General features: G+C 42.0%; 1 protein-coding gene across 2 annotated transcripts in view; it reads right to left on the bottom strand.

Annotated features, from left to right (window-relative positions):
* Positions 1-22,456, bottom strand: part of LOC311498919 (uncharacterized protein) — a 227,553-nt gene extending 205,097 nt beyond the window's left edge. For both annotated transcript variants that reach the window (XM_084559703.1, XM_084559704.1), the window contains exons 1-8: positions 22,396-22,456; positions 10,676-10,805; positions 9,203-9,310; positions 6,623-6,700; positions 2,612-2,719; positions 2,330-2,396; positions 1,947-2,175; positions 22-1,825 (exon numbers count right to left, since the gene is read on the bottom strand). In XM_084559703.1, coding sequence (XP_084415829.1) covers positions 22-1,825; positions 1,947-2,175; positions 2,330-2,396; positions 2,612-2,719; positions 6,623-6,700; positions 9,203-9,270 — 2,354 coding nt within the window. In that variant the 5' untranslated portion in view covers positions 9,271-9,310; positions 10,676-10,805; positions 22,396-22,456. The remainder of the gene's footprint in view (positions 1-21; positions 1,826-1,946; positions 2,176-2,329; positions 2,397-2,611; positions 2,720-6,622; positions 6,701-9,202; positions 9,311-10,675; positions 10,806-22,395) is intronic.
* Between the last annotated feature and the right edge of the window lie 1,111 nt (positions 22,457-23,567).

Here is a 23,567-nt window from a genome sequence, read left to right as displayed (position 1 = left end):
ATAGTTCCTAAATCAACCTACAGAGCTTTGTTGGAGGCTTTGACCACTGGCAGCAGCCTCAGAAGAGCCTCCTCTGAAGCAGAGTATTTCTTCAGATCAAACACGTTTAGATCTTCTTCTGATGACAGTAAGATGAAGACCAGAGCTGACCACTGAGAAGGAGACAGTTCATCTGTGGAGAGACTTCCTGATCTCAGGGACTGTTGGATCTCCTCCATTAGAGAACCATCATTCAGTTCATTCAGACAGTGGAACAGATTGATGCTTCTCTCTGCAGACAGATTCTCACTGATCTTCTCCTTGATGTACTGGACTGTTTTCTGACTGGTCCGTGAGCTACTTCCTGTATGTGTCAACAGGCCTCGTAGGAGAGTCTGATTGGTCTGCAGTGAAAGACCCAAGAGAAAGCGGAGGAACAAGTCCAGGTGTCCATTTGGACTCTGTAAGGCCTTGTCCACAGCACTCTGATGGAGACATGTTAGTTTAGGTTTCTTTCTAAAAAGTTTAGACAACAGAGATGTAGTTTGCTGATCTTCCATCAGGTTGACATCAGAGTTGATGAAGGTCAGATGGACATGAAGAGCAGCCAGAAACTCCTGAACGCTCAGATGGACGAAGCAGAACACCTTGTCCTGGTACAGTCCTCTCTCCTCTTTAAAGATCTGTGTGAACACTCCTGAGTACACTGAGGCTGCTCTGATATGGATGACACACTCTGTCAGGTCTGATTCATAGAAGATCAGGTTTCCTTTCTGCAGCTGATCAAAAGCCAGTTTTCCCAGACACTCAATCATCTTACTGCTCTCTGGACTCCAGTGTGGATCTGTCTCAGCTCCTCCACCGTACTTGACCTTCTTCACTTTGGCCTGAACCACTAGGAAGTGGATGTACATCTCAGTCAGGGTCTTGGGCAGCTCTCCTCTCTCTCTGGTTTCCAACACATCCTCCAGAACTGTAGCAGTGATCCAGCAGAAGACTGGGATGTGACACATGATGTGGAGGCTTCGTGATGTCTTGATGTGGGAGATGATCCTGCTGGCCTGCTCCTCATCTCTGAATCTCTTCCTGAAGTACTCCTCCTTCTGGGGGTCAGTGAACCCTCTGACCTCTGTCACCATGTCAACACACTCAGGAGGGATCTGATTGGCTGCTGCAGGTCGTGTGGTTATCCAGAGGCAAGCAGAGGGAAGCAGTTTCCCCCTGATGAGGTTTGTCAGCAGCACATCCACTGAGGTGGACTCTGTAACATCAGTCAGGATCTCAGTGTTGTGGAAGTCCAGAGGAAGTCGACACTCATCCAGACCGTCAAAGATGAACACAACCTGGAACTCTTCAAAGCTGCAGATTCCTGCTTCTTTGGTTTCAGTAAAGAAGTGATGAACAAGTTCCACCAAGCTGAACTTTCTCTCTTTCACCACATTCAGCTCTCTGAAAGTCAATGGAAATATGAAGTGGATGTTCTGGTTGGCTTTGTCTTCAGCCCAGTCCAGAGTGAACTTCTGTGTTAAGACTGTTTTCCCAATGCCAGCCACTCCCTTTGTCATCACTCTTCTAATTGGTCCATGTCTTCCAGGTGAGGCTTTAAAGAGGTCTTCTTGTCTGATGCTTGTTTCTGGTCTGTGTGGTTTCCTGGATGCTGTTTCAATCTGTCTGACCTCATGTTCATCATTGACCTCTGCAGTCCCTCCCTCTGTGATGTAGAGCTCTGTGTAGATCTCATTCAGAAGGGTTGAGTTTCCTGCTTTAGCAATCCCCTCAAACACATACTGGAACTTCTCTTTCAGAGTAGATTTAAGGTTACATCCACACTCTGGATCACGAGTTCCTGAACAAACAAAGAAGAAACATAATTAAAAAACAAGTTGTTTTTGACTGTTTTTGAAAACTTCTCCCATGTTTCCTCCATTTCCTCTTTCCATTAAGTTAAAGCTGTTAAATCTTCTTACTGCTCTGCAGACAGTCAGCCAGCTCCTCCTGCTTCATTCTCCTCAGGAAGTTCACAGTGATCTTCACAAATAAATCTCTGCTGCTCCTCCTCTTGTCTTCGTCCTCACCCTCCAACACCTCCTCATCCTCCCTCTGACTCTCTGAGCATTCTGGGTAATCTGGACTCAGAACCTTCTGGAGCTTCTTCAGCTCGTTCTTCATAAAACTCATGATGTTCTCCTCCAGCAGCTGGAACAGAATAATAAACTTAAATGATCAGAACACAATCATGTTGATCTGAAATGCTGCTTGTTGACAGCATTCAACATGAAAACTTCTCCAACCAGAATGGTAGTTTGTGGCTGTTGAGGTTAGTAGTAGCTGTGATTGAACATTGACTCACCATGAATATGGAGTCCAGGTCTTTGAGATGATGATCACTGGAAACCACTGAGATCTGCTGCTGAAGTCTGTGGAGAAACATCTTTGATTCAAACTAACTTCTTTAACAAATCCACTTGTGTTGTTTACCATTGTTACAACTGGCAGAAAGACAGGATCTGAACAACAAGATCTGCTAATCACTGAATGTGGTGTTTAATCTGTAACTAAAATAAAAACTCTGGACTAAAATATGAACAGAACAGAACTGAATAATGATTAATAGATCTGTGTTAATTCTGACCCTGGATCAGCAGACTGATGTTCATCTTTGAAGTAAATAAGTTTATCCATGGACCGGTCACTCTTCATGGACACAGATGTGCTTTCAGAAGACCATGCTTTAAAGAACCTGTTAAGACAGGGCACAGGTTAACAGACATTCAAAGTAAATTCTTTCTGGATGCTTCAAGTGTATTGTTTAACCCTTATGCTCTCCTGGCATTTTTGTATATTTTTTCCAACTTATTTATTCATTTGGTGATCATTTTGGAGCTTCCATTTACCAGCCTAACAGAGGTGTTTAAGAGTGCTGAAGTTAGATTGGAAATTACTCTTACTCAGTCAAAGGATCCAGTGGTTAGGAGTTCAGCGCCCGCGGTTAAAACAGGGAGGAAGTGGAACCCAAAAGAGGCAGTACAGCAAGCACAGGCAGCTCTTAGGCATAGGGATATCATAGGCCTTGTACAGCAAGGGCGTGGAGGCCTAGGGCTGTGTGCAGGGAAACCTCTGTGGAGCAAGGCATCAGTAGTAGAAAGGAGAAAGATGGTAGTGGAAGAGGTACAGAAACAAGAGACAAGACAGTGTTGCAGGCTAAGCAGGATCAAAGGGGGAACTGGGAGAGTGTGGAGAAAAGGAAGCTGAAGTGGAGAGAGCTTTGGAGCATTGAGGCCAACAAGATTAGATTTATGATAGGGGCTACTTATGATGTGCTGCCAACTCCCCAGAACCTAAACCAGTGGGTAGGTGAGGATGCTTCCTGCCCACTGTGCACTTGTGTATGTACACCATATTCTGACAGGTTGTTGGGTTAGTCTTTCCCAAGGATGATACACCTGGCGTCACAACCAGGTACTGAAATGTTTAGCGCTGCAATTGAGGAAAAACGGGTGAATGTAAATTTCATGGCCGTTATCAGAGGGAATAGATGCATTAAGTTTGTACAGGAGGGACAAAAGGCTAGACTAGCAGGCATCAGGCATAACACTGGACAGCTAAGAGTAGGAGGAGCCTGGGAGATGAGGGCGGACGTAAATGAACAGCTGGTTATTCCAGTCGAGATAGCTAGCACCTGACTACGGCCAGATCTGCTGTTGTGGTCTGAGCCTGAGAAAGTAGTCTATTTCATAGAACTTACTGTCCTGTGGGAAGATAGAGTTGAGGAGGCTAATGAGTGTAAGATAGCTAAGTATGCAGAGTTAGCAGCAGACGCAGAGCAGAATGGCTGGAGGGCTCATGTCCGCCTGGTAGAAGTGGGCTGCCGTGGATTTGTGATTGCTCTTATGAGCGAACTGGGCATACTTGGAAAAAGCCAGAGGACTGCGGTATGCAACATGTCCCGGGCAGCAGAGAGAGCAAGCGCTGTGGGCACGTAGGAAGCATGCAAGCTGGGGAGCTAGCTAAAGGTAAGAATGGCTGCGTGACTTTAGTGTGTTTGCAAATCATGATAGATTTAGTCGATTGGTTCGTGGTTCAGTCCGCTTCAACTGGGCGAACCATGGTAGATTTGTTTGTTTGGGTCGTGATTCATAAAAGGACTAGGCTAAATTATTGAAAGATTATTTGTTGATAGTCACTGAATGGTGAGAAAAACGGGATTGTGCAGTGGCAGCATGGAGGGGGGTGACTCCAGGACGTTGGAAGTCACTGTTAAGCCTTCTTGAGGTGTCGTGGGTCTAACTTAACCAAACATGGGTGAAGGGAGGTGCCCACTTGAAAACCCCAGTGACATGCTGCATACTGCTGTTGGCTAGGCCAGGTATCTGATATCTTCATGTTGGTTGGTAGTGATATTTCTTTGTTTGGTTAGCTGCTGAGCGGGTCATACAAGCCAGCAGCATTTTGTTAGCTTATATTTCACAAGGTTTGAATTGTCTGCTGCTCTGTGGGTCATACAAGCCAGCAACATTGACTTAGTTAATTTAGATTGTAGGTTAATCGTCATATCGCATGACCAAAGGTTTGTTAGGGTTTCTAAGTTGGACAGGGCCTCTAAATGTGTTTTGCCTGGGATCTTGGCACAAGGGATTGTAACATCTCATCCTGTGTATTAACGAATGGCTGTTTTACAGCTTGTGGAATGAATTTCTGCAGGAACTCTCTTTTTAGTCAGTTTTTTGAAATCCAGTGACCTTTACTCTCACATGTCCTTGATACTCTTGGGGTCCATTTTACACCGTCAGGACATCTTTGTGGCAAAAATGTACGTGTGTAAAAATCTGCCATAAAATCCTCATACATCAATATTTTTTTCTGCTTTTCAGAAATCATTTAAAAACTTCAGACCTGCTCAAAACTACCAAAATTTCAATAGTTTTCAGGATTTAAACCCCTTAAATGCCAGTGAAGTATTAAATGTTTTGAAGTATTAAATGTTTTTTACAAAAAAAACAAAAAAAACACCACAAAAACCGTATTATTTTCCATAAAATAAACAGAAGGTGGATGGGGCTGTGTTGGTGATTAGAGTCTTGGATATGTCAAAGATTAGAAATAAAATCGATTTGATTGCATTAGTAGTTTTTATGTAGTGCCAGATACTCCCTCTGGACACCTTCATGGCCAAAAATATCCCATAGACTTCTATTCAAACCACATATTTTTATCGCTCTGCCATTGCAGTATAAAAACATGCATTCTGTAATGTTAGCATTTCATCGAGACAAAAGTAGTGATAGACATTTTTACGGTATTTGATGAGATTTAGCCATTTTCCTATTGTACGTCGATGCATGAAATTCTTGTAAATTTGCCGTTTATATTACAGAGCCAAGTGACTACCCAAGTGTGTGTGTGTATGCGTGTATGTGGTGTGTGTGTGTGTGTGCGGGTGTGTGTCATTTCAGGGTTGATTAAAGAGCATCTTCTTTTGAGCGATGTTTTCATGAGCCTTTGAAGAGGTGCTTGAGTAAAATCATGGCCTCCTTCCTTTGTTGTACTCAAAAACAAAAACAACGGTTAGTGTGTATATGTACCTAACTGCTTTTACAGCCAAAGATAAACATGCAGCTCGGCTGGGGGACATTTCATCAGTGAGAAGAGAAAGACAAGAAAGAGAAGGAGCAAAAATGAAGAAACATTTCAGTGCAGAAGAGGCTTTAGAAATGGTCATGGAGACTTGGAGAGCTGCAGGACTCATCTGAAGAAGACACAAGGGGGAGTCTGACAAGGAATGTTCACTGGAGTCCTTCACTTCTGAGAGTGCCTCAGACCCTTCCTGGACGCTGTGAATCATGTCAAAAATGGGAAAACGGTTGAATCCGGTGGAACACAGGCCATGATTTTACTCAACACCTCTTCAAAGAGTCATAAAAAACATCCCTCAAAAGAAGATGCTCTTTTATCAACCCCGGAACGATCATTTTATGCTACAGATTCACACACACTGTCTCTGTCGCACGCACACACGCACACACGCACTTTGCGTCTCCTGGTAGTCACATGGCCATAGTCACATATTGTAAATGGCAAATTTACAAGAATTTCATGCATCAGCCTCCAATAGAAAAATGGCTGAATCGGATCAAATACAGTAAAAATGTCAAATATCACTACTTTACATTAAATTAAATTAAATGCTAACAAATGCATGACTTTATACTGTAATGGCAGTGCGATAAAAAAATGTGGTTGTAATGTATATCTATGGGGCATTTTTGTCCACGAAGGTGTCCAAAGGGAGTATTTTATTTCTAATCTTTGACATATCCAAGACTCTAATCACCACGATAGCCCCATCAACCTACTGTTTATCTTATCACTAGACTGGCATGTAAAGGGTTAAAATCCTGAAAACTATTGAAATTTTGGTAGTTTTGAACTAGTCTGAAGTTGTTTAAGTGGTTTATTAAAGAAAAAAAATATAGAAAAAAAATTGATGTATTAGGATGTTATGGCAGTTTCTTTGTGCATGTACATTTTTACTACAAAGGTGTCCAGAGGGTAGTAAATTTGAGAAGGGCAAAATAATTACTCCAAAGCTCTCTGTTTATCTGAGAAATATATATACAGTATATATATATTTTTTTTTTCTCACCGTGGATCTGCAGACTGCTGTCCATGTTTGAATTGCACGGGTGGATTTTTGGACTGGTTGCTCTTCATGGACACACAGCTGTATTCAGGAATGTCATGTTTTTGTAGATTGATTCTCCTCCAAACATTGGACATAATATGTAAATACAGTGTTTAACAACCTGAGACAGAGACAACCTGAAGGGAGTATTTTCCAGCACCAGAAATTACATATATGGTGTGTTGATCACCATTTTTAGTCCTTCACAGAAATGACCTCACCATGATCATCTTTGATTAATATCAGTGAACACATAAAAGTAGAATTAAGATTTTTTCTGTCTGACTTTTAACCCAATGAAAGTTCTCTATCGCTACATGGAGGAAGTGGAAAGCAGAACACTGAGCTCCTTCAAGGGAACAACACCTGGTCCAGAAATGTGGATGACACCTTGGTCATAATCAAAATATAAGTAGAAGCTCTTATATTAATTCAGTGGGCAGCATCATCAGGCTTACAGTGATGCCAATGAGCCTGCCATGTTTGGACTGTTTGTTGCACACTGAGGCCAGAAGCCTCAACATTGAAGTGAACTGTAAATCTACATTAACAAGCCAATACCTACTCTTTCAATACCTACTGCCTCCACAAGACAGTGAACACAGCATCTTGGAACACTTCAAACCCAACAAAATGATTTGACAAAGACTGGCTTACCCCAAGTACAAAACACCCATACCCAATCTAAGTAGTGTAATTTATGTTGCACAATGCTCTAAGTACCTATATATGGGGAAGACTAAAGAACTGTTCCACAAGCTCATGACTAAAAAAAACAGGTTAAGACTCGGCAGTCCACCTGCACTATCATTTGAGCCAACCAAAGCACATATTCTGGAAAGAGAATACAGATAAACGAAGACAACTATGCTCAAATGGAAACCCATCTCTGAACAGAGGTGATGTCTTACAGCACCATCTCTCAGTTACAATCTAGTCAAAGCCTTCCTACCTTGGAAGATTATTCACAACCTTATTTCTAACCTTTTAGTCATGTGTGTTTTGAGTGAGAAGCCATTCTCAGAGGGCCCCTAATAAAAATATCTCCTGCACAAATTAATTAACCTCTAAAGCCCTAGGATGCTGGGAGGCACCTAAAAAGACCAAATAAATCAGGAGTATCTCCAGAACTATCAGGTCCATTTTCATGACCGTGGTCTCTATGGATAGGTCAGACTTCACTGTCAGTAACATTGTGTCTGATTAAGTGGTGATAAACTCAAATGTCTTCTAGATTAGATAGTAGAAAACACCCTAATAGCAATGATATCAATCTGAACTCATTCAGGAACCTCTTGACTAGAACTGGACCAAGAGTTTAGAGAAATACCACAAAGGTTCTAGTAAAAATAGAACCAGGCCCACTTTCCATTTGGACATTTGGAGAACCAAAGAACCCAAAGTGTTCCACATTGTGTTTTTATGGCTTGAAAGGGAATCCTGCTACAAAATACTACTGATTCCACTACAGGAGGCAATGCTCACACACAATTCAACCATTGAACATTTTATTTAGCCTGGACATCATAACATTCTACCATTGTGTACATTATACAATCCAGAATAATATTGATATTTCCTCCATATGGTTATGCCATGTAAAACTCCAAGGGGCGGTGCACATGAGTTGCTCCAAGCTCTAAATACAGAACATCAGAATGTGTCACATACTACTTGAACCACCTTAACTGGCCCTTTGACTGACTGTCTAACCGGGAATTTCTTGCATGATATGTTTTCTGAGATGGTCATTGTCAGAAAGAATTTACTTGAAACATATTTTTTTACTCAGCCTCAGTGACACTGAGTCCACATACTTTCCCTTTTAGTTCACTGCTGTTATTTATTACTAGTAGCTTATATAGTTTCAAGTGACACCCAGCACAGCAAAGTAAATTGTGTCGACTGTTGCAATACATGTTGACTATCCCTATTTTTTTAGGGGCTATTATTCAACTAAAAATATGCAAATTAGTCACAAACAAACAGAAACAAGTGATTAAAATACACTCGGACAGTCAGCATAACATACCACATAACCTATTATATGAGCAACTTTCTGGCAGTTACTTACATAACATTTTGCTGGGTATCAGATTCATTGGGTGTTGAATGTAATAATGTAATAAATAACAGCAGTGAACTAAAAGGGAAAGTATGTGGAGTCTGTGTCACTGAGGCTGAGTGAAAAAAAGATGTTTCAAATAAACTAATAAACAATGACCATCTCCGAAAATGTATCATGCAAGAAATTCCCAGTTAGACAGTCTATGTAGATCTTGACAGTCAGTCAAGGGGGCAGTTAAGGTGGTTCAAGTAGTATGTAAAACATTTTGGTGTTCTGAATTTGGCGCTTGGAGCAACTCATGTGCACCTTCCCTTGGAGGTTTATATGGCATGACCAGCTGGGAGAGTTTCCTGGTGTAAATCTAGAATTCACTGGTTTATAACAAATGTGGCCTGGGAACAGCTTGGGACACAGATGAATCTGCTGCTAAAATGCGTAAGATTATTTACTTGACCTCAGTTTTGATTTCTTACCTTGGATCAGCTGACTGCCGTCCATGTCTCAAGTCAACAGGTTGCCTCTTAGACTGGTCACTCTCCATGGACACAGCTGGATACAGGAGAGTCTCAAGTTTGATCTTCCTACGGACACAGGACAAACATTTCCTTTCATTTTCAAACAACATACGAATTTATAATTGTCATGTCAGATCACAATTAATCTCAAGAGCAGAGGGGAATCTGCACTCCAAACCTGTAGAGGGCAACCACACACAGGAACTCAACAGGCGCTCAACAGGAACTCTTATAGGGACCATATTTGCCTGCGCACCCACTGGAAAAGCATGGCATGAAATGTTTGGATGCTGCTAACCTCCTCACTAGCTCTTGGAAGTCAAGACCACATTTTTAGTTGTTAAACTCCTCACTTACCTGAAGAAAAGACCACAACTCCTGATCAATCCAGAAGACGCAACTGGTATGGAATGAACAACTTTGGTTGATTGATTGGTGTAATGAAGTCATGCTTCTGGAGTGAATTATTATTATTATTATTATTAAGGACATTACAGTTTGTTATGCTATGCTCTTTGCTATGCTATGAATATTGGTGAATTTAATTAAGTGATGACGACCTTATGTAACTGTTTGAGACCCTAAGTTAACTTAAATTACTTTTTTTTTAAGAGTAGTGTAAAGTTTGTTTAAGGATACCTTTGAAAGAAAACATTTACTGTTATTTATTTGAAACTAAATGAATGTTTTTTTTCTGTTTCTTGAAGGTTATCAACCTATTCTATTCTGTTTTATTATCTTCAAATCCATCATTTATTCAACTGAAAACATCAACTCAACCTATCGTTAAGAAAATAAATGGGAAATAAGAAGAATTGAGTTGTCCTTTGCATCTCTTGAAGATTGATCAAGCAGTTTTTCAAGTTTGGGCAGAGTTGTGGTCACAAAAACACACAGAACTTGACAATAATCCAACATTTTATAAAATATGTACTAATGAGAGTGATCCAGAAATTTTACATGTATGCGCCTTTTTTATGAAGAAAGTATTAGTTATTGTGTCAACATTCATCTTAATGTGGTTCCAGAGCCAAGCTTTGTTATATGGTGAAGATAAACAATTATTTTGTTGACTTGAGAGTGGTGACATATATAAGGATGTAGAAGGAAGATACAGTAGCTAAACTTTAGTCATGTTTGATCCAAGCTGTCAGACCAGTTGTGACATATTCTGCATAACTGTCATGTGAGCTCAGGTTAAAATTGCTTCATCAGCTATCGACCAGTAAAACACATTTATGACTTCTTTTTTTTTTTTTTTAACTCATTAAGTTCTTACTGCTCTGTATACCTGCGAAAGTCAAATAGATATTTAGAAATAGATAATCATGATCCATAAATATTCCAACATTCAGTAAAGAAGCAAACTGAATATAATCATAGTGATCCAGTTAATGAGACATTTCCAGATTTCTCTGGTAGGATTCTCACCTGTTGAACTCACTTCAGGTCGACTTTCAGACACTTTCCACCTTCATATGTCGAGAAGAAGCTGCTCTTTCTCTCTCGTCAGTCCTGGATTTGATCCGAAGACGTTGTCACATCCTCATAACTTCAGAGTCTGTAAACACATCAGAGTGACGTTAAAACTAGTTTAACCAGTGGGAGGTTCCCTGAAGTCAGAGGGAACTGTTTCCTTGTTTCTCTTCCTCACCTGACTGACATGACCCAAATAAAATGTTGTAGTTCTACATCTGTCCACTAGATGATAGTAACTAACCAGGAGACATATTTGCATGTTGTCTCTGTGGCTGCATGGGTTCTCTCCGGGCACTCCAGCTTCCTCCCACCGTCCAATGACATGCTTGTTAAGGTAATTGGTGACTGGTGATTATTGAATTGGTGCTTTATTCAATAATCCCACCTTTTTTCTTGGGAAGACCAGAAAGTAGGGCATTGCAGTAGTTAATCTTGCAAGTTATAAAAGCATGCGTAAGTGTCTCGGTGTTGACTTGAAAGAGAAATGGTCGTACTCTGGCAATGTTTTTAAGATGACAAAATGCAGTTATAGTTATGTTTCTAATGTGTGGCTCAAAATTAAAATCTGAATTGAAGATGAAGTCAAAAAGGATTCTTTAATCAGCAATTCACAGAGTCTAATTACAGGTTCTCTCTGGAGAGAAGCTCCTCTTGCTACCTCCCCTACACACACAGCTTTTATACAGATAATCTTAGTATGTGGTTTCCATGGCAATGTGTGTACTATCAGTCCCTTATAACTTGTTGCTCCCAACATCACTGCAATAACGTTGTGAAGGAAGAAGAACAGATGAGAAAACATTCTAAAAAGATAGAATGAAGGATTATGCATAGGTTATACACAGAGGTATCAAAGTACCTATATATAGGGAAGACTAAAGAACTGTTCCACAAGCTCATGACTCAAAAAAACAGGTTACGACTCAACAGTCCACCTGCACAATCATTTGAGCCAACCAAAGCACATATTCTGGAAAGAGAATATAGATAAACGAAGACAACTATGCTCAAATGGAAACCCATCTCTGAACAGAGGTGATGTCTTACAGCACCATCTCTCAGTTATAATCCAGTCAAAGCCTTCCTACCTTGGAAGATTATTCACAACCTTATTTCTAACCTTTTAGTCATGTGTGTTTTGGGTGAAAAGCCATTCTCAGAGGGCCCCTAATAAAAATATCTCCTGCACAAATGAATTAACCTCTAAAGCCCTAGGATGCTGGGAGGCACCTAAAAAGACCAAATAAATCAAGAGTATCTCCAGAACTATCAGGTCCATTTTCATGACTGTGGTCTCTATGGACCCTGGTCTCCATGGACCCTGGTCTCTATGGATAGGTCAGACTTCACTGTCAGTAACATTGTGTCTGATTAAGTGGTGATAAACTCAAATGTCTTCTAGATTAGATAGTAGAAAACACCCTAATAGCAATGATATCATTCTGAACTCATTCAGGAACCCCTTGCCTAGAACTGGACCAAGAGTTTAGAGAAATACCACAGAGGTTCTAGTAAAAATAGAACCAGGCCCACTTTCCATTTGGACATTTGGAGAACCAAAGAACCCAAAGTGTTCCACATTGGGTTTTTACACCTTGAAAGGGAATCCGGCTACAAAATACTACTGATTCCACTACAGGAGGCAATGTACACCAATTCAACCTTTGGACATTTCACTTATCCTGGACATCATAACATTCTACCATTGTGTACATTATACAATCCAGAATAACAGAGGTGTCAAGTAACGAAGTACAAATACTTCGTTACTGTACTTAAGTAGATTTTTCAGGTATCTGTACTTTACTTGACTATTTCTTTTTCTGACGACTTTTTACTTTTACTCCCTACATTTCTACACAAATATCTGTACTTTCTACTCCTTACATTTGAAAAACAAGCTTGTTACTTTTTTAACCTCCACGTAAAAGACGTGACATGATCGGACATGACTAGAGCATCGGACTAGAGAAGGAAAGTCGAGGATGCACTTCCTGTGTTCTTCTTCTACTGTTTTGAACAGGCAGCCTGTTGGTTAGTTTGAGCTCTGCTGCCACCTAGTGACTGGAGGAGTGTTTATCGTTCAAGCATCAATAAAGACAGTAATACTGAAAGTCCACCTGACCCCACTATTTGAGAACTACTGGTCTAATGTGAAACAAACAAATTCAGGAATGGTGTGGTTTCTGTTGCTATCATTAGCTTTTTGAGGATTTTTTGGAAGCTAGTTTACAACATTAGCAATGCTATGGAAACACACCTTTTGATAGTTTATAGCTAACACTAGCTAGCGGTTTAAAAACAACAACCCAATAACCCTCAGTTTATTATTAAAAATTATTCAGATGTTCATGCAGGACATCTGGTCAATTCAGTCTAGATTATTCTGCTAGAACTTTTTCATTTTGCAAAATTAACGGATGAATTGTTTCATTAATGGCAAAATCATTTTTACTTTTTACTTATGTACATTTCAGAGCCTGTACTTTCTTACTTTTACTTGAGTAAAGGAGTTGAATCAGTACTTTTACTTTTACCAGAGTATTTTTTTACACAAGTATCCGTACTTGTCATGTCGGATCACAATTCATCTCAAGAGCAGAGGGGAATCTGCACTCCAAACCTGTAGAGGGCAACCACACACAGGAACTCAACAGGTGCTCAACAGGAAGTCTTATAGGGACCATATTTGCCTGCGCACTAACTGGAAAAGCATGGCATGAAATGTTTGGATGCTGCTAACCTCCTCACTAGCTTTTGGAAGTCAAGACTACATTTGTTTGTTGTTAAAGTCCTCACTTACCTGAAGAAAAGACCACAACTCCTGATCAATCCAGAAGACGCAACTGGTATGGATTGAACAACTTTGGTTGATTGATTGGTGTAATGAAGTCATGCTTCTGGAGTGAATTATTATTATTATTATTATTATTATTAAGGACATTACAGTTTGTTATGCTATGCTCTTTGCTATGCTATGAATATTGGTGAATTTAATTAAGTGAATTTAATTAAGTGATGACGACCTTATGTAACTGTTTGAGACCCTAAGTTAACTTAAATTACTTTTGTTTAAGAGTAGTGTAAAGTTTGTTTAAGGATAACTTTGAAAGAAAACATTTACTGTTATTTATTTGAAACTAAATTAATGTTTTTTTTTCTGTTTCTTGAAGGTTATCAACCTATTCTATTTTGGTTTATTATCTTCAAATCCATCATTTATTCAACTGAAAACTGAAAACTCAACCTATCGTTAAGAAAATAAATGGAAACTAAGAAGAATTGAGTTGTCCTTTGCATCTCTTGAAGATTGATCAAGCAGTTTTTCAAGTTTGGGCAGAGTTGTGGTCACAAAAACACACAGAACTTGACAGTTGATAACCACGCGTGGCAGGAAGACGAGGATCAAAGGCCTGAAGTCAAGCTGTTGACGCAAAGGAAAGAAGAAATAACTGGAAATTCTTCAACATGGCGAAGGAGACTCCCGGGAAGACAGTCAAGCAACTGAAGCAAGAGAGGACCTTAGCTAAAACTGCCTTCACCAAGCAAGCAAACTACCTGGGCAGAGCTGCAAAGAGCATGATCAAGCATGAGCTACAAGAGGAGTTCAGCAAGCTCAGTTCCCTGGCAAGGCATGTCAGTGATGCAAATGAGGAGTACAGGGCTGGCCTACTGGCGGATAATGAAGCTGGAACTGACGAGGACAAAGAAGTCAAGCTTGGCAAGGACCAGGAGGATGAGCTTGAAAAGACAATGGAGGAGTGTGTCGCGAGACTGGATGAAGTCCGGAAAGCGGTCCAATCTAACCTCTGGCAAAGGTATGGTGACGAGGAGGTAAGCTCTGCAATCCAAGAAGCAGCAGTAGCCTGTGAAAGAGCTCATGCATGCCCCATCACTGCTATCAATAGGGATGGCTATGAACTGCAGATGGAGGGAGTGAGGAGGCTGAATCATGATGCAAGTGCAAGCCTGAAAGACTGGGAAAGATGGATCCCACCTGATCAGACAGCATACCTGGAGGACAGGGTAAAAGACCTGAGAGCATTTGGTAGCAACCTTGAAGCCAGAAGGGCAGAATTCCTCACTGCACAAAGAGTCACAGAAGAGGAAAGGAGAGAACCTCAACCTATGGCAGTTCAACAACCAGTGATGAGATTAAAGCCAACCAGTCTACCTAAATTCGCTGGGTTCAAGAGGAACTTCTACAGATGGAGAAGAGACTGGGAAAGCCTGCAAAGACAGGGAGAGCCAACCGGCTCGGTGGAAGTGAAGAAGTTCCAACTCCTTGACAGTGTGGACGAGAGAATATGCAGAGACCTACGCCTATCAACATACAACAGTGCTGAAGACATATTTCGAGTGCTTCAAAATAGGTATGGAAATAAGCCAGCAATCACCTTGGAAATAATCGAGGACCTGGAGAGGATCCCCCCTGTAAAGTCACACCAGCCAAGGAAGGTGATTGACCTAATTCAGGCTGTGGAAAAGGCCTTGAATGACCTCATCGAGCTTGAAAGCACTGGAGCCATCAAAAATCCCCTGGTGATCAGATCCATAGAGAGCAAACTGCCAGACAATGTGAAAAGAGATTGGCTCACATTCATGGTCAATCCAAGAAACAGAGTCACACCGGACAACCACTTCGACAGCCTTCTCACATTCTTAAAGACTCAGGAGGATATTCTAGAGAGACTAGACCAACTAGGTGTAAGTGAAAAATCTGAAAAGAAGCCTACTTACCTGGAGAAGAAGTATGCTTCCACAAAGTCCACAAGAAAAGCAGAATGCGTTGTCTGTGGTGACGAAAGACACAGTGAGAAAATCTTCTTTTGCAAGAGGTTCAAAGAACTAAAGCCTAGCGAGAAGCTAAGTGCTGTTGAAAAGCTGGGAGCATGTAGAAGATGCCTCATGTGTCATGCAGAGGGGGAGGAATGCGTGGACAAATACCTGTGCAGGAACAGAGACTGCAAGAGAGGAAAATCCTCAGACCATCATTTCTTTCTTTGCTTGAAGGGAGGATTCAAAGACAAAGAAGTGGGAAAACCCAGCACCAGAAGGCAAGCATTCACAGAAGAGCAGGAGAAATTAATATCTGAACTCACCCCAGTCATGGCAGAAAAGTTCAGGAAGGCTTTCACCAACATGGCTGAAAAAACACACTGCACTGAAAAGAACCTACCTGGAGTGATGGACTCAAATACATGTGAGTTACCAGTTATTCTTATGCTTCTGGAAGTAACCGCCAATGCAGGACAGAAAATTGGAACCCTCATTGACTTGGCGTCGGATACCAATTACATCACTCACAGAGCAGCCAGAAGACTGAAGCTACGGAGTGAAAAGATCACGCTTGTTGTCCATGGAGTCGGAGGCATGGCTATAAAGGTAAAGACCAACAGATATTTACTCAAAGTGAGAGTCAAGACACCTGAAGGGACAGAGAAAGCCCATGAGCTCATCTGCTACGGCTTGGATGAGATTGCAAGAGTGCACAGAATAATCAAACCGCTCCAGAAGTTTTTCCCTGACACCAACCTGGAAGACCTTCCGAGACCAAAGCATGTTGAGCTTCTCATCAGCCACCGTGAAGGAAGACTTGCTCCACAAAGAGTAAAGGTAGTAGGAGACCTTGTTCTTTGGGACGGCCCATTAGGGAAGACTGTTGGCGGAGCACATCCAGACCTGTGTGAAATAGTGGATATGGCACTGCATAATTCTGACACTCACTTTGCACGATCGATGAGAACCGCAGCAGTGAAGTATCAGGAAATTGCTGAAGAGCAAGAGTTCAAAGCTGAAACCAAAAGCACAGTTGCTGGCAGAGAGTTCTTAAACTGGTGGAAATGGGACAGCATTGGAGCAGCCTGCGAACCCCTGTGTGGTGGATGCCGGTGTGGAAACTGTCAACCAGGAGGCAAAGACATGACTTTGAGTGAGGAAAGAGAGCTGGAAATTATCAGACAAGGCCTCACCTATGTGAAAGCGGATGTTCACAGTCAGGAGCCTCACTGGGACACAAAGTATCCCTGGATTGAAGACCCAAGTTCCCTGCTCAACTACAGGAATGCAGTGGAAGCCGCCTTTCTAAGGACAGAGAGAGAGCTCAAGAGAGAACCAGAGTGGCGTGCGGCATACACAACTCAAGTCCATGAGATGGTGGAGAGGGGAGCAGCCAAGAAACTTACCAAGGAGACCATCGCCAACTGGAAAGGACCAGTATGGTACGTCAGCCACTTGGTGGCACCAAACCCTCACTCCATTACAACACCTGTGCGACTGGTATGGAACAGCAGTCAGAAATTTAAAGGGCTCAGCATGAATGACCTCCTTCTGAAAGGGCCTGATGTCCTTAATCCCATCCGAGCTGTGCTGCTAAGATTCAGAAGAGGAGTCCATGCTGCTCTTGGTGACATCAAGAAGATGTATAATTCTGTGTGGCTTGAAGACCTGGAGATGCACCTCCATAGATTTCTCTGGAGAGACAGCGAGGATGAAGAAATTGAGGAATATGCCATCACCAGAGTCAACATTGGCGATCGACCAGCAGGGTGTATCGCACAACTGGCCATGAGAGAGACAGCAAAGCTGCCCATTTTCACTCACCTGGAGGAGGAGCGTAGGATCCTTGAAGAGGATTCCTATGTAGATGACATCCTAACATCCCACAATGACCTGGAAAAACTAGACAAAACCACCAAAACAGTTGAAGAAATCCTAAAGGCAGGTGGATTCTTCCTCAAGCCGTGGGTCCGGTCAGGGCAAAGTGGGAGGCAGGAGTATGCAGCAGAACATCCAGCATCTTCAGATCGAGTCATCATTCTTCCCAACCAGATGAGAGATGGAGACAACAAAGCCCTTGGAGTGGGCTACCTGGTTGAATCAGACAAACTGTACCTCATGAACTCGATTAACTTTTCGAAGAGGAAAAAGAAGATGAGAGTCAGCCAAAATCTCCTTGAAAAAGAGGTGAGGGAAAAGCTCCAAACCCGCTAACTAGAAGACAACTGCTTAGCCAAGTGGCTAGCTTATATGACCCAATAGGCCTCGCAACACCTGCCAAACAAAAGGGTGCCATCCTGATCAGAAAAGCTTTTCAAGAAACTGGAGGAAAATCTCTGGCACAGGACACATGGGACAGACCTCTGTCTGAAAGACTGAGAGAAGAAGCCGTCCACCTGTTTGAGGAATACACACGTCTCAGCCAAGTAACCTTCCACAGAAGCCTCACACCAGTCAAAAGGATTGGAGGTCCCTGGGGAATAACATTCTCTGATGGGAGTGACCAGAGCTACGGAGCTGTTGCATACTTCAGGTGGGAGACTGAACAGAGCATCCTGGTCCGGCTTGTTGAGTCCAAAGCAAAGCTCACACCACTGGACCAAAAGGGAGAACCAGTAAAGGCTGAGGTCTGTGGTGCTGTCTTTGCTGCAAGACTCAGAAAATACATCGAAAAACACAGTTGAATGCAAGTTGAACGTTGGTTCCATCTGCTGGACAGTCAAACCGTGCTAGGAGCAATCCAAAGAGACAGCTATGGGTTCCAAACATTTTTTGCAAACAGGGTTGGAGAGATCCAGAAATCCACATCTGTTGAAGACTGGAGATGGATTTCAGGTGAACAAAACATCGCTGACCTCGTAACGAGAGGAGCAACTCCAGAAGAACTCAAAGAGAACTCTGTGTGGCAAAATGGACCAGAGTTTCTGAAACGACCTGTTGGCGAATGGCCCATAAAGTCAGCCAAAGACATTGCTGCACATGCTAAAGAAGGCATAAACAAGCTCCAAAGGAAAGGTTTCACAGCAGCACTAACCCGAGCGCAGGTGAAAATGCTTCCAACCACTGCTCCAGGCAAAACTGACCAAAGCAAGGACCTGCAAAGCATTCCAAATGGAGAAGAACGCCAAATCCGAGTCCAGAGACCACCTGCTGGTTCTGCAGTGAAAAAAATTATTGACATCAGCAAGTTCAGCAGTTTAACCAAGCTGACCAGAGTTATTGCATGGGTGTGGAGAGCTGCCACGAAGTGGAGAAAAGTACTGGTCAAGACCTCAGCCACAAGTAAGCCAAAGGAGGAGGGAATTCCTTCAGCCCAAAAGATCAAATCCAGAGCCAAAGAAGCTGCACTCACTGTAAGTGAGTGTAAAGATGCGCTCAGGGATATCTTCCTTGCGGCTCAAGAGGAGATAATCTTTCCAGGCACCACACTCAACAGACTTGCTGTGTACAGAGATGAGAACACCGGTCTTTTACTCTGTGGAGGAAGGTTCCAAATCTTCAATGAAGAAAAAACTGCAGTACCAATCTTACCTTGCACATCCTGGATATCTAATCTTCTAGCCCAGGAAGCTCAAAATGCAAACCATGAGGAAATTGCAGGTACACTCCTCCGGATGAGAAGGAAAGCCTGGGTAGTAAGAGGCCGGAAACTGGCTCAAAAGGTTGTTAATGACTGCATAACATGCAGAAAAGCCAAGGCCAGGAGATGCCAGCAGATCATGAGTGACCTTCCACCTGAGAGAATAACACCAGCCAATCCATTCGAGTACACAACAGTGGACTTATTTGGACCTTACTGTTATATCCTTATGAGTTACTTCGCTTAACTACATGAATAACATTGAGATGGAGCCAACTTCGTCTTGCGGCCGTAGCCCTTTTATTTATGTTCTTCACTGAACCCGCGGTCTCAACACACGTCAACACATGTATAATACATACGACCTCTAGAGGGCAGCATCGGACTACAAATCTCCATATGTCAACAAATGTCCTTAAGTCCCTTAATATATAACACTTACGAAGTGAAGGATGAAGTGAGGAAGAAGGTAAAGCTCAAAGTGTGGGGAATTGTCTTCTGCTGCATGGCATCCAGAGCTATACACACAGACCTCGTGAGTGATCAGTCAGCTGAAGGCTTCCTGTTGGCCTACCAACGATTCACAGCGCTGAGAGGACATCCGAGGAAACTGTGGTCCGATCCTGGAAAGAATTTTGTTGGAGCCAGACCTGCCCTCAAAGAGCTCTACACGTTTCTGGACCAACTGGAAAGGTCAAACCTTGAAAATGAAGCCTCCAAACATGGCACAGAATGGAGCTGGAAAATCCATCCAGCAGACTCACCTCACAGGAATGGAGCCGCTGAAGCAGCTGTCCGCACTGTGAAACGAGCTTTGCACAATCTGGGAGGTAATGGAGTCTTCACATGGAGTGAGTTTCAAACCTTCCTTTACATGGCTTCCAACCTCGCCAATGAAAGACCTATTGATGCCAGGACTCAGAGTCGGGAGGACTGTGTGGAATACATCAGCCCAAATTCACTTCTGCTTGGAAGAGCTGGACCCAGTGGAGATCCAGGAATCTTTGACTTTGAAGGTTACTCTTACAAAAGACTGAGAGCCATCCAAACAGAAGTTGACCGGTTTTGGAGGAAATGGAGCCAATTAGCAGGACCAAACCTGTTTGTCAGGACCAAGTGGCACACAGCGCACAGGAATGTGGCTATTGGAGATGTTGTCTGGCTAGCTGACCAGAACACCCTGAGAGGTCAGTTCAGACTTGGCAGAGTTGTTGATGTCAGCACTGACAAGAAAGGAATTGTAAGGGATGTACATGTCAGGACCTTTCCCAGCTACCCAGTCTCCACTGTCAAACTCACTCAAAAGATGAAAAAACCATCATCCAAAATACCTGCAACAATTCTTCACAGAGATGTCAGACGGATAGTTGTCCTGCTTCCAATTGAAGAGCAGCAACAAAATTGAAGATAAGACAACTGAAACCAGTACATTATGCAACTGGTGTGACCTCCTTGGGTTGAGTAACCAGGAGGTCAAGTGGGAGGTGTCATGTCGGATCACAATTCATCTCAAGAGCAGAGGGGAATCTGCACTCCAAACCTGTAGAGGGCAACCACACACAGGAACTCAACAGGTGCTCAACAGGAAGTCTTATAGGGACCATATTTGCCTGCGCACTAACTGGAAAAGCATGGCATGAAATGTTTGGATGCTGCTAACCTCCTCACTAGCTTTTGGAAGTCAAGACTACATTTGTTTGTTGTTAAAGTCCTCACTTACCTGAAGAAAAGACCACAACTCCTGATCAATCCAGAAGACGCAACTGGTATGGATTGAACAACTTTGGTTGATTGATTGGTGTAATGAAGTCATGCTTCTGGAGTGAATTATTATTATTATTATTATTAAGGACATTACAGTTTGTTATGCTATGCTCTTTGCTATGCTATGAATATTGGTGAATTTAATTAAGTGAATTTAATTAAGTGATGACGACCTTATGTAACTGTTTGAGACCCTAAGTTAACTTAAATTACTTTTGTTTAAGAGTAGTGTAAAGTTTGTTTAAGGATAACTTTGAAAGAAAACATTTACTGTTATTTATTTGAAACTAAATGAATGTTTTTTTTTCTGTTTCTTGAAGGTTATCAACCTATTCTATTTTGGTTTATTATCTTCAAATCCATCATTTATTCAACTGAAAACTGAAAACTCAACCTATCGTTAAGAAAATAAATGGAAACTAAGAAGAATTGAGTTGTCCTTTGCATCTCTTGAAGATTGATCAAGCAGTTTTTCAAGTTTGGGCAGAGTTGTGGTCACAAAAACACACAGAACTTGACAGTACTTTTACTTAAGTACAGAATGTGAATACTTTTGACACCTCTGCAGAATAATACTGATATTTCTTCCATATGGTTATGCCATGTAAACCTCCAAGGGGAGGTGCACATGAGTTGCTCCAAGCTCTAAATACAGAACATCAAAATGTGTCACATACTACTTGAACCACCTTAACTGGCCCTTTGACTGACTGTCTAACTGGGAATTTCTTGCATGATATGTTTTCTGAGATGGTCATTGTCAGAAAGAGTTTACTTGAAACATATTTTTTTACTCAGCCTCAGTGACACTGAGTCCACATACTTTCCCTTTTAGTTCACTGCTGTTATTTATTACTAGTAGCTTATATAGTTTCAAGTGACACCCAGCACAGCAAAGTAAATTGTGTCAACTGTTGCAATACATGTTGACTATCCCTATTTTTTTAGGGGCTATTATTCAACTAAAAATATGCAAATTAGTCACAAACAAACAGAAACAAGTGATTAAAATACACTCGGACAGTCAGCATAACATATCACATACCCTATTATATGAGCAACTTTCTGGCAATTAGATACATAACATTTTGCTGGGTATCAGTTTCATTGGGTCTTGAATGTAATAATGTAATAAATAACATTAGTGAACTAAAAGAGAAAGTATGTGGAGTCAGTGTCACTGAGGCTGAGTAAAAAAAAGATGTTTCAAATAAACTCTTTCTGACAATGACCATCTCAGAAAATGTATCATGCAAGGTATTCCCAGTTAGACCGTCCATGTAGACCTTCACAGTCAGTCAAGGGGGCAGTTAAGGTGGTTCAAGTAGTATGTAAAACATTTCGGTGTTCTGTATTTGGCGCTTGGAGCAACTCATGTGCACCTTCCCTTGGAGGTTTATATGACATAACCAGCTGGGAGAGTTTCCTGGTGTAAATCTAGAATTCACTGGTTTATAACAAATGTGGCCTGGGAACAGCTTGGGACACAGATGAATCTGCTGCTAAAATGCGTAAGATTATTTACTTGACCTCAGTTTTGATTTCTTACCTTGGATCAGCTGACTGCTGTCCATGTCTCAAGTCAACAGGTTGACTCTTAGACTGGTCACTCTCCATGGACACAGCTGGATACAGGAGAGTCTCAAGTTTGATCTTCCTACGGACACAGGACAAACATTTCCTTTCATTTTCAAACAACATACAGATTTATAATCCAACATTTTATAAATATGTACTAATGGGAGTGATCCAGAAATTTTACATGCATGCTCCATCTTTTTATGAAGCAAGTATTAGTTATTGTGTTGTTGGGATCTGAACCTGGTGGTGAGCTATGGCAGCTCACCATGCATAATCAAGTTAACCACATGTTTTGTCTTTGTCTTGGAGACAAAGGGAAACCCTGGAAACTCTAAGTCCCACAATCCTCCAGGTGTGAAAACTGACCAAGCAGTTCACTGGCTGACAGTGGCATGTGACCTCTGAGGTCATCAAGTCATATAAAATGCACCGTTTGGCCTTTGTTCTCTCTCTTATTCTCTTATCCTCTTACCCTCTACAACTCCACACCTCCACGTGGAGACCCCCAGCTGCTCTGCTGCAGCTGGGTGCCAGGCCTGTTCTCCTTACAGCAGCGAAGCGAGATCCTGCTGAGGAATCTACACCAGGTCTTTTAGCCAACAAACAAGGTTTGCAGGCTAAACTCCCAAACAACAGGAGCCACACGGCTAGTTAGCACCGAGCTGCTAACAAGCCACTTCAAAGGACTTCAAGGAGCGGCCAGTTTCCCTCTAACGTCTGCCATCAGGAACACACAGCAAGGACTACAACTTTTCCCAGCTTGGCCTTCCATCAGGAACTGCCAGCCACAGGAGCAACACACCAGAAATTGACTTTCCACCAAATCTGGTAGTATGACCTGGGTCTAGTCAAGCTAAGCTAAGCTAGAGTTAGAAATGTTGATTTGATGTGATATTTGTTTATATTGAGTTGTTTATAGTATAGTGGTTTGATGTTAGATTATGCAACACATAGACTCAGGGTCTTGCATGCTAAACTAACCACTCTCCCTCTAACCTGGCACCTCATAAAACGCTTATCACATTCCACACATCTACTGGCCAGCACATGGTCTGAGTGTCCCAACTCAGCAGCCATCTTGTTTCCTTTGTGTTCAAGACCTCAAGGCCCCAGCGGCCATCTTGACACACCCACAACCGG

The sequence above is a fragment of the Chelon labrosus genome, assembly GCF_963514085.1.
Source record: "Chelon labrosus genome assembly, chromosome: 14".
Taxonomy (NCBI): Eukaryota; Metazoa; Chordata; class Actinopteri; order Mugiliformes; family Mugilidae; genus Chelon; species Chelon labrosus.
This window is presented reverse-complemented; position numbering and strand designations above follow the sequence as displayed.